Source organism: Osmerus eperlanus, chromosome 5, assembly GCF_963692335.1.
Source record: "Osmerus eperlanus chromosome 5, fOsmEpe2.1, whole genome shotgun sequence".
NCBI classification, from domain to species: Eukaryota; Metazoa; Chordata; class Actinopteri; order Osmeriformes; family Osmeridae; genus Osmerus; species Osmerus eperlanus.
In genome coordinates this window covers 7,755,805-7,770,588 of record NC_085022.1, presented here as the reverse complement: position 1 = coordinate 7,770,588, position 14,784 = coordinate 7,755,805, and the positions used below count along the sequence as shown (strand labels likewise).

The following is a 14,784-nucleotide window of genomic DNA, read 5'->3' as shown; positions in this document are numbered from 1 at the left end:
CACTCACAAATACACACAGGCCAGAAGTGTATGGTTATGCTGTTCTAGTTTGTGTTGGCCTGTTTCATTGCTACTGAGGGAGACACAAGACCCTGTGTTGTTCTGTGCATCTGACAATAAAAGACTTGAACTTGAACACAAGCCCTCTAGTCTGTGGATGTCTAGCAGACCTGACTCACCACTGGGTGCAGGGCTCAGAACAAACTGAGTCTCCCATCTCTGGTGACACTTTGAACACCTGCTACAGACTATATGGTGGTACCCATGCATCTTCAGGCACACAAGTGCAGATCATTTTAGAGAACACATTACCTCCATGAAAAGCCAAACGTCTGTCTCCAAGTGGAAAAAGATCTTAATTACAATGAGGGAGTTTCCATGTGGGGCACACATATATGAAGACTGTGGGAGTTACTACTGTGAGGGTTTTCTCTCAAACTTGCATGAGCTCTTTCAATGTAAACCACTGGATCTGTCTCACACACAGATCCAGAGAAAGTCAAAACCACCCAAAAAAACACACAACCCCAGAGTCAAAAGGCAGATGTCATTTATTTAGTAACATATCCAAACTAGAAAGTCTTTGAAGTGTTTGGGGACATTAGGATCGCACATGGGGCTCAGTGGTTTGGAGGAACAAGAAATAGGTAAGCCTAGGGGGAGCATGGTATTGGATGGTGTTGGGGGTTTAGAGGAAGACAGAGGTTAAGTAGAAAGAAAAGAAAGAGATTGGGTAAAGAGCAAAGGGAGGGGTGGGGGACTTTAGAAGCACTTTCGGTGGACGATTGAGGGTCCGGCCTCCTCGTACTCATCTTTGCTGATCCACATGGCCTGGAAGGTGGACAAAGAGGCAAGGATGGAGCCTCCGATCCAGACTGAGTACTTACGCTCAGGGGGGGCGATCATCTGGAGAGGGGAAGAGGAAGAAGAGAGAGGGAGGAAAGGGGGAGAGGAGAGAGATACAGTCAGAGATATGACAGACTATGATGCGTTATCCACTGTATGTACCTGACCGTGGGATACGCTGCTGTGGTGGTACTGTGTTCTTAGTTTCATGTTCCTGGTCCTGTTATTTTACAGCATGCATCAGGATGTGTAAGACTGTTTGTGGAACTCTGTGTGTGTGTTTTCGGTTGTGTATTGAATGATATAAGATTCCACTGTGGTAGAATGTGTTGTATTGGTAAAAGAAGGCAAGGCTCAAGGACTGTTCAGGTGGTGCATTCTGGAGGATTGATTTTTTTGTGGTGTGTTTGTTTGGGGGTGGGGTTTGAGAGAAATTCAGCTGCTGTATTGTGGGAAATTGATTTCAGTTTGTGTGCGTTTGTGTAGCTGATAGTGGATATATTGGTTTGTGGTGTGGGTGAGGGTTGGGGGGGAGTGATGCAGTGTTAGGGACTCCTGTTTTGTGCTGTGTTTGATTAATGTGGTTTCTGAGACATTCAGTTTGGCCTAAGGGAGATCAGAAGGGGTCGGTATGTAGGAGACTAGTGTTTCTGAAATAGAAATATATATTTTGTAATTGTATCTATTCTATCCATTGTCAAATGTATGTGTGTATGTCTGTGGGTGACCGCATGTGTTTGGTGTGTGCATATATGTATGACTGTGAGCGACAAAGAGAGAGAAACAATGACATTATGTGTGTGCGTGAGACAGAAAGAGAGTTGTCATGATCTTTAGTGTGTATGTGTTGGTCCACACCTTGATCTTCATGGTGGATGGGGCAAGGGCTGTGATCTCCTTCTGCATGCGGTCACCGATACCAGGGTACATGGTGGTACCACCTGACAGGACGTTGTTGGCATACAGATCCTTACGGATGTCAATGTCACATTTCATGATGCCGTTGTAGGTGGTCTCATGGATGCCAGCAGACTCCATTCCTGAAGAGACAACAGTCATTAGACTCACATTGGAACCACGCAACATCTCTCTCATCACAGACGGGAGGTCAGGAACTGCTCAACACTTTCCTCAATACAGACAGGAAACAAAATGCATCATTACATACACTGTAAAAAAACAGGAACAATCTGGCAGCTGGGACGCCAGATTAAACCCATTAAATGACAGTAAAAAAATATTAACATGAATTAACCGTAAAATAATTTTAATTTTCCTGTACCAAATTTACAAGATATATCTGTAATATTACATTACAGGCTGTTCTTTGCCGGTAAATATGTAGGGGGTCAGGTGGCTGAGTGGTTAGGGAATCGGGCTAGTAATCAGAAGGTTGCTGGTTCGATTCCTGCACATGTCAAAGACATTGTGTCCTTGGGCAAGGCACTTCACCCTCCTTGCCTCGGTGAGAATGTCCCTGTACTTACTGTAAGTCGCTCTGGATAAGAGCGTCTGCTAAATATAAATATGACTTTTGTTCATTGAACTTCTCTGTAAAAAAACATGTGTACTATTACCCTGAATAAATCAGATTTGCGGGGGAAAAAACGATTTGTAATTGTACAAACATATGTACGTTCACATTATAAACCCATGTTATGACACTTTTTTACTTCAATGTAAGAATACAGAATTTTCAATAAATATAATATTCAATAAAGCGAAAACAAGATATAACGATTTAACATATTCATTCAAAACAAGTCGTGTGCACAACACACTAGTGATGTGTCGTTCGTGAACGATTCGTTCATTTTGAACGAATCCTTACAAGGACTCGGGAGTAACGAGTCCTCTCAAAGAGTGATTCGTTCATTTTCTCGTGGCCGCGCATCGGGACTGTTGCATAGGCTCTGTAGTGGTAGCTAGAGGAAACAAACGATTCATTCATCTCCCGACTCGGTCTTTCTACGGGTCTTTGGATCATTTTTCACGTGACCTGCATAGGCTCTGTAGTGGTAGCTAGAGGAAACGAACGATTCGTTCATTTCCCTACTCGGTCTTTCTACTAGTCTTTGGATCATTTTTCACGTGACCTGCATAGGCTCTGTACTGGTAGCTAGAGGAAACGAACGATTCGTTCATTTCCCGACTCGGTCTTTCTACGAGTCTTTGGATCCTTTTTTCACGTGACCCGCATTGTATTTTTTTGTAGAGGAAACAGTTTCCTCATTCCCTTTCGCGTGGCCGCTGTTTCAGTAAGACGTGAATGATATTCGCTCAAGTCATACTGACTGGTTTTGTTATTTTCACTTTACATTTACACTTACAGTTTAGTGCAGTGTAATTGTTTGCCGTGATAATTAAATGCTAGTGTGATAATAAATGACCAAATCATACAAACTGTCATGATACATTATTTTAATGCAGGAATTTCTTTTAAAATTGTATCTGCTGGTGCACATGTCATGCACTAACCTACATGAGAATATGATACGTGTTTGCAGTGGACAGAAAAAAACATGTAGGCCTATAATTTACAGAAAAAGTGCGGTGATTTATTTGTATTTTTTTACAGTGCACAATTATGTCCTGGTTGTCCACAACCCTGCGTGATGGAGCCTACAGTCTTTCCCATCCCCACATTTGCATTGACCTACATTCTAATTTAGATTCTCTCTGAACTGCACATTTAAAGTTTCCACTATTTAGGCAGGGCCAGGGAGACTATTCAATATTCCGCTTTTGCATATTCTGTTGAAAAAGTACAGTTGAACTAGAAACGGCTGTTCCTGCGAAACAGCAGTGAGAATGCTGAAAACCTGAATGGGGATAGCTGACCATGCTAAAAAAGCTGAAAATAGTGAAAATTTAGTAGAAAGTTATAAGCTGAAGCTTCAAAGCAACCGAAAGGTATTTTTGAAAGGGACTGGAGCAGCATTCCAACAATGATTTGAAAGGATTTACCATTACTTTTAAAGGGAGAATAATTTGCACAAAAACCTTAATATTTTAAAAAGTATAAAAGTGAGAAATGAGAAAATACCCGCAAGCTGAAATGAATTTCAAAAATGTGTGAGTCACACAAAAGAGGCAGTGTGGAAGCTGAACTGCATCATATTAACAAAGCTAAGAGCTAAAATAGCCTACAATGTGGGAGAAGCTGAAAGCTGAACTGTTAAACAGAAGAAGAAGTAGGCTAGCTAGTCGTAACAAGAAGTTACGAAGTTAAGTTTTAACAGATTAAATTATAGTTGGGATAGTATTAGCAGTAGCAGATGTAGCCTATGCGTTTACTCGGCTTTCTTAGTTGGATTCAATGTGTTGATGGAATGAAACATACAGCAGTAGGGCCGATACAGGAAGACACGGCGACACTTTGTTGCAGAAGGATGATGGTGCAAGTTTTGTCCGTGGAGCATACAACGATTAATAAAAAAGAATCATGTAAACGTGTTTATTGAGTAATCGCATAACTAATTACACATGTAAACGGAGTAATCGTATTATTGGCATAAACCGACAATTGCTAGTAATCGTGTTTCTCATGGTCAAGTAAACGTACCAATCACCTGTGTGAGAGACTGAGTGGTGCGTGTCTGTCGTTATGGTGATGGTGCAGCTATGATTGCTAACGCGCTGAGGGCAGAGAATAAGAGAAATGTAGCTAGAATCCACACCTCAAACAAGTTAACCTAGGCGCAAAACTGTACGTCCAATCCAAAATATAAGGATATTTTCCGAGACCCAAGACTCTGCCGAAACCAGAGATATTCTTTATATGTCTGTGCAGTCAGAAATACGACTCTACCTGCAGTTTCAAAAACGTGTTCCTTTTGCTTTCCTGGTGCTTGTTTGTTTGGTTGCCACGGTGATGGCGCAGCTGTGATAGCTAACGAGCTAGGCAGAGAGAAAAACGAACATTTACCTAGCATCCACACCTCAAACAAGTTGACCTAGACGCAAAACTATACGTCCAATCCAAAATATAAGGATATTTTCCGAGACCCAAGACTCTGCCGAAACCAGTGATGTCCTTTATATGTCTGTGCGGTCAGAAATACGACTCTATCGGCAGTTTCAAAATCTTGTTCCTTCTTGCTTTCTCTGACTGATTTTACTCACCTCTCCATTGAAGTTAGTGAGAGAATTTGAAAGGCTGCTCTCGCTTCAAGGCTCATAGCTGAAAATCTGTAAATGTGAGCTCTTTAGTAGTTACATTGGCTGAAAGAGGACAATGTTTCCTACATTTTAAGGTATAACTTGTTTCTGTAAGTTAAACTATATGAACGTTAGAGGAATTTGTTTGACAAATTAGTTGAATATCAGAAAAAGAGCAGCAAGCAGAGTGTCTGCTTGCTGCTCGTTCATAAAAATCAAGAAGGAGCAAACATTTTAATGTATTTCAAACTGTCATAATTCAAAATTGGCTGAACATTTGAAAAAGCTGAATCATTTGGGAATAGCTGAATGTCTTGTGAACATTTTAAAGGTTGAATGGTGTCTCTAGCTGAAAGTAAGCTGAAGTAGTTACGTTTGAAAGAGGAGGAAGCTTTTTAATGATTTGAAAGGATTTACCATTACTTTTAATGGGAGAATAATTTGCACAAAAACCTTAATGTCTTAAAAAGTATAAAAGTGAGAAATACCAAAAGTCATAGCCATCATCTCCTGAAGGAGCTGAACGTTTTGATACAAAAGTTGTAGGAATCGGTTAAAGTATGCAGAACGAGTTAAAGGCCAAAAAACGGCGGAAGAACTGAGAAGTTGAAAAGCAATAGTGAGAATGCTTAACAGCATTCTCACAATGAATGTTTCATGAGTTGATTGGAGGGTGGTCTTTAGGATATGAGAGTGCGCATCAGGAGCAGAGACGCTGTGAGAGAAGGGCTTGGACGGCTCGTGATAGATGGAATGAAGAAGTATCAGCAGCGCGGTGCTTTTATGAAAAACGACACCCTTCATAAATTATTTATGCGGTCGGACTGTGTGTGCTGCTGTCATTTCCAGAGATTAAAATAACACTGAGATCCCATCATAAATTCTGCCGCGCAAAACCTCCCAAATTGAATGTGATATAATCTAAAACGGTTCAATAGGCCATGCCGTTTGTTTGCCGTTACACGTTAGAGTGAAGTGTATAATTAAACAGTTCTCTTCTCATTTTGGTGATAGGCTATGTGGCATCCTCACATATTTTAAACAGTTGGACCAAAACGACTGTTATGACTTAAATTAAAACTTCCCCTCAAGTTTTTTTTTCAAATTGCATTTCATTAATATGGAACCCCCTTGGAAACAAGCTGATTCTAGTTGTCACTGGCAGTATATTCGATTGCTCTACAGGATTTATGATCATCACTTGATTGCCCTCTCGTGGTTAATTGCTTGAATAATCTATCAGTCCCACCACAATACTAGCTCAACAGCGCAAATACAGGGAAAACAAAACTAAGTATTAGGTAACTGGTTGGTAGCTAGTGCTGGAGCTGGCTAACACAATTCTGTACTTTGGAGAACTGGATTATCTGCTACAGAAGACCACATCCACAGGCATAATGTACCAGTAAGTAAGCTATACAGCTGAGGTAACTACTAGACTTCCGCTGTGTGGGAACTGCAGGAGCAAACCAGTCGAATGGCGTACAAAAATACAGGGTGTTGATATGACAGCTTGGAAAAAAAAGCTATGTTACCACCCTGGCCGTCTCCCAGAAGTTAACAACCTACTAAACGGGCATTTTTGATAGTGCAAAAAAATTGAGAGACGAATTAGGGTGGGAAAATAATAATAATAATAAAAAAAGATCGGCCTATATGAGAGAGAATATAGGCCTTGCCAAATGCACACACACCCAATTAATTATGAACTTTACACACGATGAACTGTATGGAAATCCGTTTTACATCAGTTCATTGCAATTACTACATTACTTGTCTCAGGGTATGGTATGGTGGTTGTGTTTGAGACTGACCGATGAAGGAAGGCTGGAAGAGGGTCTCGGGGCAACGGAACCTCTCGTTACCGATGGTGATGACTTGACCGTCGGGAAGCTCGTAGCTCTTCTCCAGGGAGGACGAGGAGGCGGCGGTGGCCATCTCATTCTCAAAGTCCAGAGCCACGTAGCACAGCTTCTCCTTGATGTCACGCACGATCTCACGCTCGGCTGTAGGGTGGACACAAGCAAATATGAGAACGTTTCCATCACTCAATGAATGTATGCTGTTACACTATGTGGCCAACCGAGGGCGCTGTTAGTACATGCAATAATCATAGGACTATGGTAATCAAATGAAACTACAACTACCCAGCTTTAAAGCCTTTTAAACGACACTGTTAAACTAAATTATGAAAAATGAATTATGACATTTGTTTTTAGATTTTTGTATACCAGTGGTGACGAAGGAGTATCCTCTCTCAGTGAGAATCTTCATGAGGTAGTCAGTCAGGTCTCTGCCAGCCAAGTCCAGTCTCATGATGGCGTGGGGCAGGGCATAGCCCTCGTACACTGGCACGTTGTGGGTCACACCATCACCAGCATCCAGCACAATACCTGGCAGCAGTCATAGCATCCACAGGTCAGAGTCTCTGAGACGTTGAAGTCAATCTAATCTGAGTGGTGAGGCAGCAGCATGTGTAGATCCAAACACACATGCATACACACACATACTCACAAACACACCAACACACCCAAACACACACAGCAGTCTGTCTGAGAGCCCTTAAGGCTGACAGATGTTCACTTATTTGTAGATTATGTGCTGCGTCTGCTTGTTGGTTTAGGGCCCCAGATTTACAGGCAAATAAAGTGAATGTGTTGCAGCAGTGTGGTAGAGTGGCAGTGTAGCAGTCATGTCTGTGGGCTCACCAGTGGTACGACCAGAGGCGTAGAGGGACAGTACTGCCTGGATGGCCACGTACATGGCTGGAACGTTGAAGGTCTCAAACATGATCTGAAGAGGAAGGAGAGGAAAGTCATAACAGATTATTTGTCTGAAGAAAAGGCATCAAGAATGCACATGTGTTTTGACAGGTGTGTGCGTCTGTATGTGGTTAGTTGTGTGGGGTTGTATCTGTGTGTGTGTGTGTGTGTGTGTGTGTGTGAATGGACAGGTGTGTATGTATGAATATGTGTGTGAGTGTGTGTGGACCTGGGTCATCTTCTCCCTGTTAGCCTTGGGGTTGAGGGGGGCCTCAGTGAGCAGGGTGGGGTGCTCCTCAGGGGCCACGCGGAGCTCGTTATAGAAGGTGTGGTGCCAGATCTAAAGAGAGACAGGTGGTGGGGGTTAGACAGGTATGTTGACACAGAGACAGGTCTACTGACAGAGGTCAACTGACAAAGAGGTCAAAACAAACAGATAGATAGAGACAGACAGACAGACATACAGACACAAACAGAAAGACAGGCAGGCAGGACAAACAAAAATATTCAAGCATCCTCATCTTTAATCTGTACAGATGAGGCTATATTTCTTATTGTTCATGAGACCAGATAACCCTTCCATCAGAACTGCTTGTCTCCTTGCAGTCCTCAGGTCTGTGGTCTATGGCCAAGCCTCACCTTCTCCATGTCGTCCCAGTTAGTGATGATGCCGTGCTCAATGGGGTACTTCAGAGTCAGGATACCTCTCTTGCTCTGGGCCTCGTCTCCTACGTAGCTGTCCTTCTGACCCATACCCACCATCACACCCTGGGGGAGGGGGGGGGTGCACAGAGGTGGTCAGGAACAGGGCCATTGTAAAGAGGTTCAAGAAGAGGGATTTGCAAGGTCACCTGTTCACAGGGCCCGCCATAACTACTGATACCCCTGGTGACTCTAAAAATATACATATACCTCACACATACCTAACACATACCTCATACATACCTCTCAAAGCAGGTATTCTATGCACCTATACTGTGCATTACAAGGATTAGCAAGTACATTCCCATAACGGCATTCTCACAGCACATAGCACAGGCATCCAAAATGACCTTTCAAGTGAAGTGTTGATGACTGTGACTTAGAAGAAGACAGAGCTGACAGAAACATCTGTTTGTTTAGTGTGTGTTTGTGTGTGTAGACATTGTGTGTGTGTGTGGAGGTGTGGATTCTAAGTGTGTGTGTGTGTATGTGTGGATTTCAAGTGTGCAAATTATGTATGTGTGTGTGAGCATTACCTGGTGACGGGGACGGCCAACGATGGAAGGGAACACGGCTCTGGGGGCATCATCTCCGGCGAAGCCCGCCTTCACCAGGCCGGAGCCGTTATCACACACCAAGGCTGTGGTCTCCTCCTCATCACACATGTCTGCTTAGCTAGCTGTTGACCTGTAGCATAACAACACACACCAGAGGAGTGTTCACACGGGGCGAAGTGTTGCACAGTGTTTCATGACATAATCTTTAACTATATCAGAAACAATTCTTCATCTGTAGACAAGCTTGAAGCATCTGTTGTACTGACATACATTTTCTTACAATGGTGTTAATCATGACAGGACACTCAGCTTCTGAACAGACCCTGGGATGTATTCAGAAGGCAGAAACTCACGGTTCACCTGATATAGAAACAGGCTGAATAGATCAGACATGACCCTGGCTCTGTGATGTGAAAGAGGAGTATGTCTGGTCTAGGTCTTGTGTTTCTATCTGAATGGCCTGTGGAGTGCTACTGTTAGCCCCAGGTGTTGCTCATAACTCAGGGTGTCAGAGACACAGAGAACACCACGTGTCCTGTCTGGGAAACCCGACACTGCCCTGCACTCTCAGACACTTTGATCCCTCTTTTTGCTTGCTGTACGATGCTAAGTCACACTTGATAAGAGGTCAGACAAACATGTTTCAACAGTTAAGGTAGTCTTTATAATCCTTGTAGACAGTGGGCGTTACCTAGAACAAAACACACCTTTATTGACTTTATTCATCACATAGATTGAAATGATTTACATATAGCCTATATTTTATACATTAAGGGGAGGCTTTTATCCAAATGACATTCAAATAGTTAATTTAGAAAGTACAGCAGAAAATCAAAGTTCAAAAGTGTATAGTTCTTACTGTATGTCAGTGGTCAGAGTCAAGGAACGGTCTACCAGGCACAGTGCAAAGTAACCACATCTCAGGTATCAAGCATGGTGCAGCAATAATATCTCAACTACAGGGATATTATAATCTCAATTACAATATTTCATAGTACAGCAGCATGTATAGTGCAACATCAACCAATGTTGTTTGAGCAACAATGTAAGATATATAGGTACAACAGGTTAACTGATGTTCTGATAAGACACGGCCTTGGTTCTAGTCCGACATGGGTCAGTTACTATTTGAATAAACGGCCAGAGTTTGGGTGCCCTTGATTTTTCTTTCTTGGTTTAATCAACCAATGGATCAGTCCTTTAGGAGCCAAATGTGAGACACATCAAACACACTGTATTAAACAAACACCTTTCAAGTGCCAGATCTGTATAACTGAGCCAGATGTGGTTGAAGTACATACAGATGTTCCTCAGCGCTAACCACAATACTGTTCGAACTGTGCACTTCTGGTCCTAATTATTATATTATTATACTGTCATATTATTGTCTGCTGAATGTACTATGTGCACTAGTTGTATGTAGCTTTGGATGAAAGCATCTGCTAAATTAATCAAATGGAAGTTAAAAAAATGCAGTAGCTGCATGATAATTAGACTTACCCTGAGGTTCCGGAGAGGTAATGAGGAAGGGAAGCTCCCTGGAGAGACAAAGACAGAGAACAAGAGAGTGGCTGGCTTCACCTGCTCTCTGTATTTAAATAGGGGGAGCAAGGACCCATGGCCTCACATACCTCCCCAAGCCAACTCCTTTTTAGGAGACATTGTCCCTCCTGACGGGCCAATGTGGTGCCTACAGGTAGGTTGTCCTCTGTGAGAATAAGGAGCCTGGATGCATGCCCGCTCAGCCTGTCCATCACGCACACTTAATTTAATATTAGAAGGAAATTCATAGCCGGAGGATCCACTTTGGAGTATTGATTTGGATAGGTGAAAAGCTACACTGTGCGTATGAATTGAATACCCACCTAGCAGTCAATTATAATAGAGTATTCAACTTAGTCATGGTGTGATAAGATCATTTATTGTTGTGGAGTGTAAAAGAAGGGTGAGTGTGTGTTCAGTGCTGGAGGTATGTTGGTTGGTGACTATAAATAAGCCGACTGAGGGTGCATCTGTCATAATGGAGCCGGGAACGTTTGTCTTGTCATTCAGGCTCCAACCACCACAACAACCCTACCACATAACCTTCTCAACATACCATCAAAGGAAGTTTCGAGGCGTCCTGGGGTGTGGATAGGGACTGACATAAAGACATATAAAGACAAAGTCTATTCTGCCAATAGAAAGACAAGGCCCTCCTCGCTGCCCAGTGCCAACAGCAGGTCAGAGGAGACAAGTAAACTACGCCCCCCATTCGCTGTAATGCCCTGTCATTGGACCGTGGCCCAGTGTCTTTCTTCAGTTGGCACAAGACAGCAGCGCTGTGGCGGGCTATGTTCAGAAAGCTTGCTGATGGTAGTTAACCAGCCTGATAGGCCTGCTGATGCCACAGTTGTTAACTTGCCTGTTAGGCCTACTGATGCCACAGTAGTTAACCTGCCTGTTAAGCCCACTGAAAAGCTTTGATGGGACTGTCTGAACCAGAAGCTGTTTTTTCCTCTTTACTGATAAAAATGTGCATGAGTGGTGAAGAGGGATGAGTGGTGAAGAGGGATGAGTGGTGAAGAGGGATGAGTGGTGAAGAGGGATGACTGTTGAAGAGGATGAGTGGTGAAGAGGGATGACTGTTGAAGAGGATGAGTGGTGAAGAGGGATGACTGTTGAAGAGGATGAGTGGTGAGATAACCCACGAAGGACCATGCCTTCTCATTCTTGTTTCTTCCAAATCTATCAACTCAGCCCCTTTTACACAAGCCATTCAAGGTGGGAATGTGGCATCTTCATGCCATCTCGCAGTTCTGTATAAAAAGTTCAAACACAGAATGGGGGGTCATTGTTGTACCGGCATTAACCGGCAACCTTATGTGGGTTAGGGTTATGGTGAGGAATGTTGTGTATAGGTAAATCAAATATCAATATCTTTATGCACATTTTACTCCTGCTTTGTTTTAAACAGTTGTCATTCAGGTCCAGCCAGTTCCTCTATTACTCAGTGTGAGTGCTCATCAGGGTTGTAGTAAACTAGGATGACATGCTATGTGTCATGAGGTGAGGGTGGAGGGTTAGCGTTAGGTTGGGGGTAGGGTTCTATAGAGGACAGAGGAAGCCCCCTGTCTGTTCTTAATGGGGTATTTCATTATTTATTTTTTTGCCCTATTATTACCCTTTTATTACCCCTAGTGTCAACAGTGGAGGTGTGGAGGTCATGAGTGCAACAGTGAAGACACCAGGGTACCTAGTTATTTCAGCACATGGGTGATCCTCTTATGTCCACCCCTACTGCAGGCCGCTGGCCCTGGACCTTTATCAGCTGGACCACATCCAGGACTGGCACCCAACAACAACAGCACACAAACAAACACACACTGTTAAACCGATACATACAGAGTAGCACATGCACACACACACACACAGACACAATACACTGTCAGATACCCACAACACAGATTCACATGCTTACACAGGCACACAAATACACAAACACAAAGACACAGAGGCCCACACACACCTACACCCTCACACTCACATACACGCATACATACATAGTCACAAACCCAGACAAACACACACACACACCGTTTCCCTCCGCCCCTCAACCACACCCCTGAGCCCCTCACAATTAAATAGGCATGACCATGGTGGCCCCTAATAATTAATGATAAATGAAACAAGAGCTGTGTATTGTTCCATTAAAGATCCACTTCCTGGAACCCTGGTTGCTATGCTGGTCATGTGACCAGCCTGCCTGTGTCAATGCCACCCCTTGTCATAGTGAGCATTCTTAGACACTGAAAATAGCACCAGCTTCCCCAGATCCTTGCTCAGATATATACACAGATGGTCTCTACTCTATGTGACACAGGACAGAAACCATTAGATCCTGACAGAGTGAAACCTTGAATTAAATACACAGGTTCAGTATGAGGGGGCAGCTTCACAAAATACAGCTCTGAGCTTTGGTACAGCATGTTTTTCATTCTAACTCCTCATTATTCTGTTGCTAGAATACATAAAAGAAGCACACCCTTTTAGGAACAGATCCCACTTATTTGTCTACCTAAATGAAATAATGAGATCATGTGTTTTTCCTGGCTTCAGAATGGCGAGACTGCAGGGATATCTTGGGGTTGGTATGGCCTTCTGAATCTGTCACAGCAGGAATGGTCAGAATGCTGCAGTACAACAGACAGTTATACCTCCACAATGTCACAGAGACCCTGTTTGTCAATCAACATGGCATCTGTCACTGAGCAATGTGGTTTAAATACATACCTCCACTGGAAGGTGTATATAAAAAGTGCCTTTTGAAATGTTTGACCTTTTTCTCAATTGTACTCAAACATACATTTGAAACTACAAAGTTGGAAATGAATCAATCTGTATCTGACATCAATTTAAATAGATTCAGTGTATCTCACAGTGCTGTTGTTGGGGCATGTATAGCTCTTGTTATGTAACCACTATAGACAGAGATGGACAGAGAACCCCCGAGGACGCCTCTTATTGGCTAAGAAGCCCCCTATGTCTCTTATTGGCTAAGCCCCGAAGTTGGGTGACCTCTGACCTCTACCCCTCAGTCAGACCAGGAACTACCTATGGAAAGGTAACAATGTTGTGAAAACTGTTTCGATAAGTAAATTGTCATATGATATATTTATAGTAGATCATAGTTTTTTTTGCAATTCCAAAAAAACAAAACCAATACGTTCATTAAACGTGCCTGTGTTAGCAGTAGTCATAGTAATCCTTTGTACACACTATTTACCACCCCATATAGTCTGCTAACTAAGAAGGGGCCTGCTCTTAATGCTGCTTAATGTCAAAGATCACACAGGTACAATCCCATTATGTGATTATCCAGAGGGCTCAACACACACAAGCCAGGGCTGGACCTAAAAATACTTTTCACCACACGTCCCCCAGGAGTATGTCACTACGGAGCACATAGTAATAATGTCATAATTTGTACTGTACATTCCCAATGAAGTAGAATACAGTACTAACAGTGTCACTGTCCTGGCGTGGCAGGTATTGCTGGAAGATAGATCCAAACAACTCTGACAGATCCAACATAGATAGATCCAACACAATCTACCGTAGCCTATTTCTTCGATTAAACGCCTCCCTCAAGTAAACGCCGCCCTCGAATAAACGGCGCACCAAAAATGAACATTGGGTAATAAACACCGCCCTCGAATAAACGCTGCACCAAAAAAATCAGAAAACGGTTATTTAATTGGTTAAATTAAACACAGTATTTATTACACAAGTAAATCAAAAGTGTACAATATAGCGAAGTAGCTGACTTGGCCACTCGCGAATTCCCCTTTCATCAACCCCAAGTTAGCGTGCTACAGATCTGTTGCTGCTGGTTAGTGCTTTCTAAACATGCTGCAAATAGGAAACGGGCTGCAAATATAGAAAACACGCTGCAAAAAGGAAAGCACATAAACCCCGAAAACAAATGCAATAAAAAAAACATGTATTTGGTTGTGTTGTGTGTATTTGCAGCGCGTTTCTATATTTGAAGCGCGTTTATGTATTTGGTTGTGTTGTGTGTATTTGCAGCGCGTTTGCTGAATGCTGCCCATGTGTTGTCAAATGAATGAAGATGTTTTCTTAATTTTATTGTGTTTTTCTATTTGCATGTGTTTTCTTAAGTTGCAGGGCGTTTGCACGTCGGCCACCGTATGCTTCAAATTTCTACACAATGTAGACACACGCGTGGCTTCAATTTTAACTAGGCTTTGTGTTTG

General features: G+C 42.8%; 1 protein-coding gene across 1 annotated transcript; it reads right to left on the bottom strand.

Annotated features, from left to right (window-relative positions):
• Nucleotides 1–533: 533 nt before the first annotated feature.
• acte1 (actin, epsilon 1) lies at nucleotides 534–10,682 on the bottom strand. The gene is made up of 9 exons (XM_062461506.1): nucleotides 10,529–10,682; nucleotides 9,008–9,158; nucleotides 8,409–8,537; nucleotides 7,999–8,109; nucleotides 7,716–7,800; nucleotides 7,239–7,400; nucleotides 6,822–7,013; nucleotides 1,705–1,886; nucleotides 534–906 (listed from the first exon to the last, which is right to left on the bottom strand). Exons 2-9 carry the CDS (start codon nucleotides 9,134–9,136, stop codon nucleotides 763–765), a joined length of 1,134 nt encoding a protein of 377 aa, XP_062317490.1. The 5' UTR covers nucleotides 9,137–9,158; nucleotides 10,529–10,682; the 3' UTR covers nucleotides 534–762.
• Between the last annotated feature and the right edge of the window lie 4,102 nt (nucleotides 10,683–14,784).

Coding starts and splice junctions, on each gene's coding strand:
- acte1 (XM_062461506.1), bottom strand. CDS start 9,136: ATGTGTGATGAGGAGGAGACCACAGCCTTGGTGTGTGATAACGGCTCC. Junction 1,887..6,821: donor CTTCCAGCCTTCCTTCATCG/GTCAGTCTCAAA, acceptor TTGTCTCTTCAG/GAATGGAGTCTGCTGGCATC. Junction 907..1,704: donor CATCCACCATGAAGATCAAG/GTGTGGACCAAC, acceptor TCCCCTCTCCAG/ATGATCGCCCCCCCTGAGCG.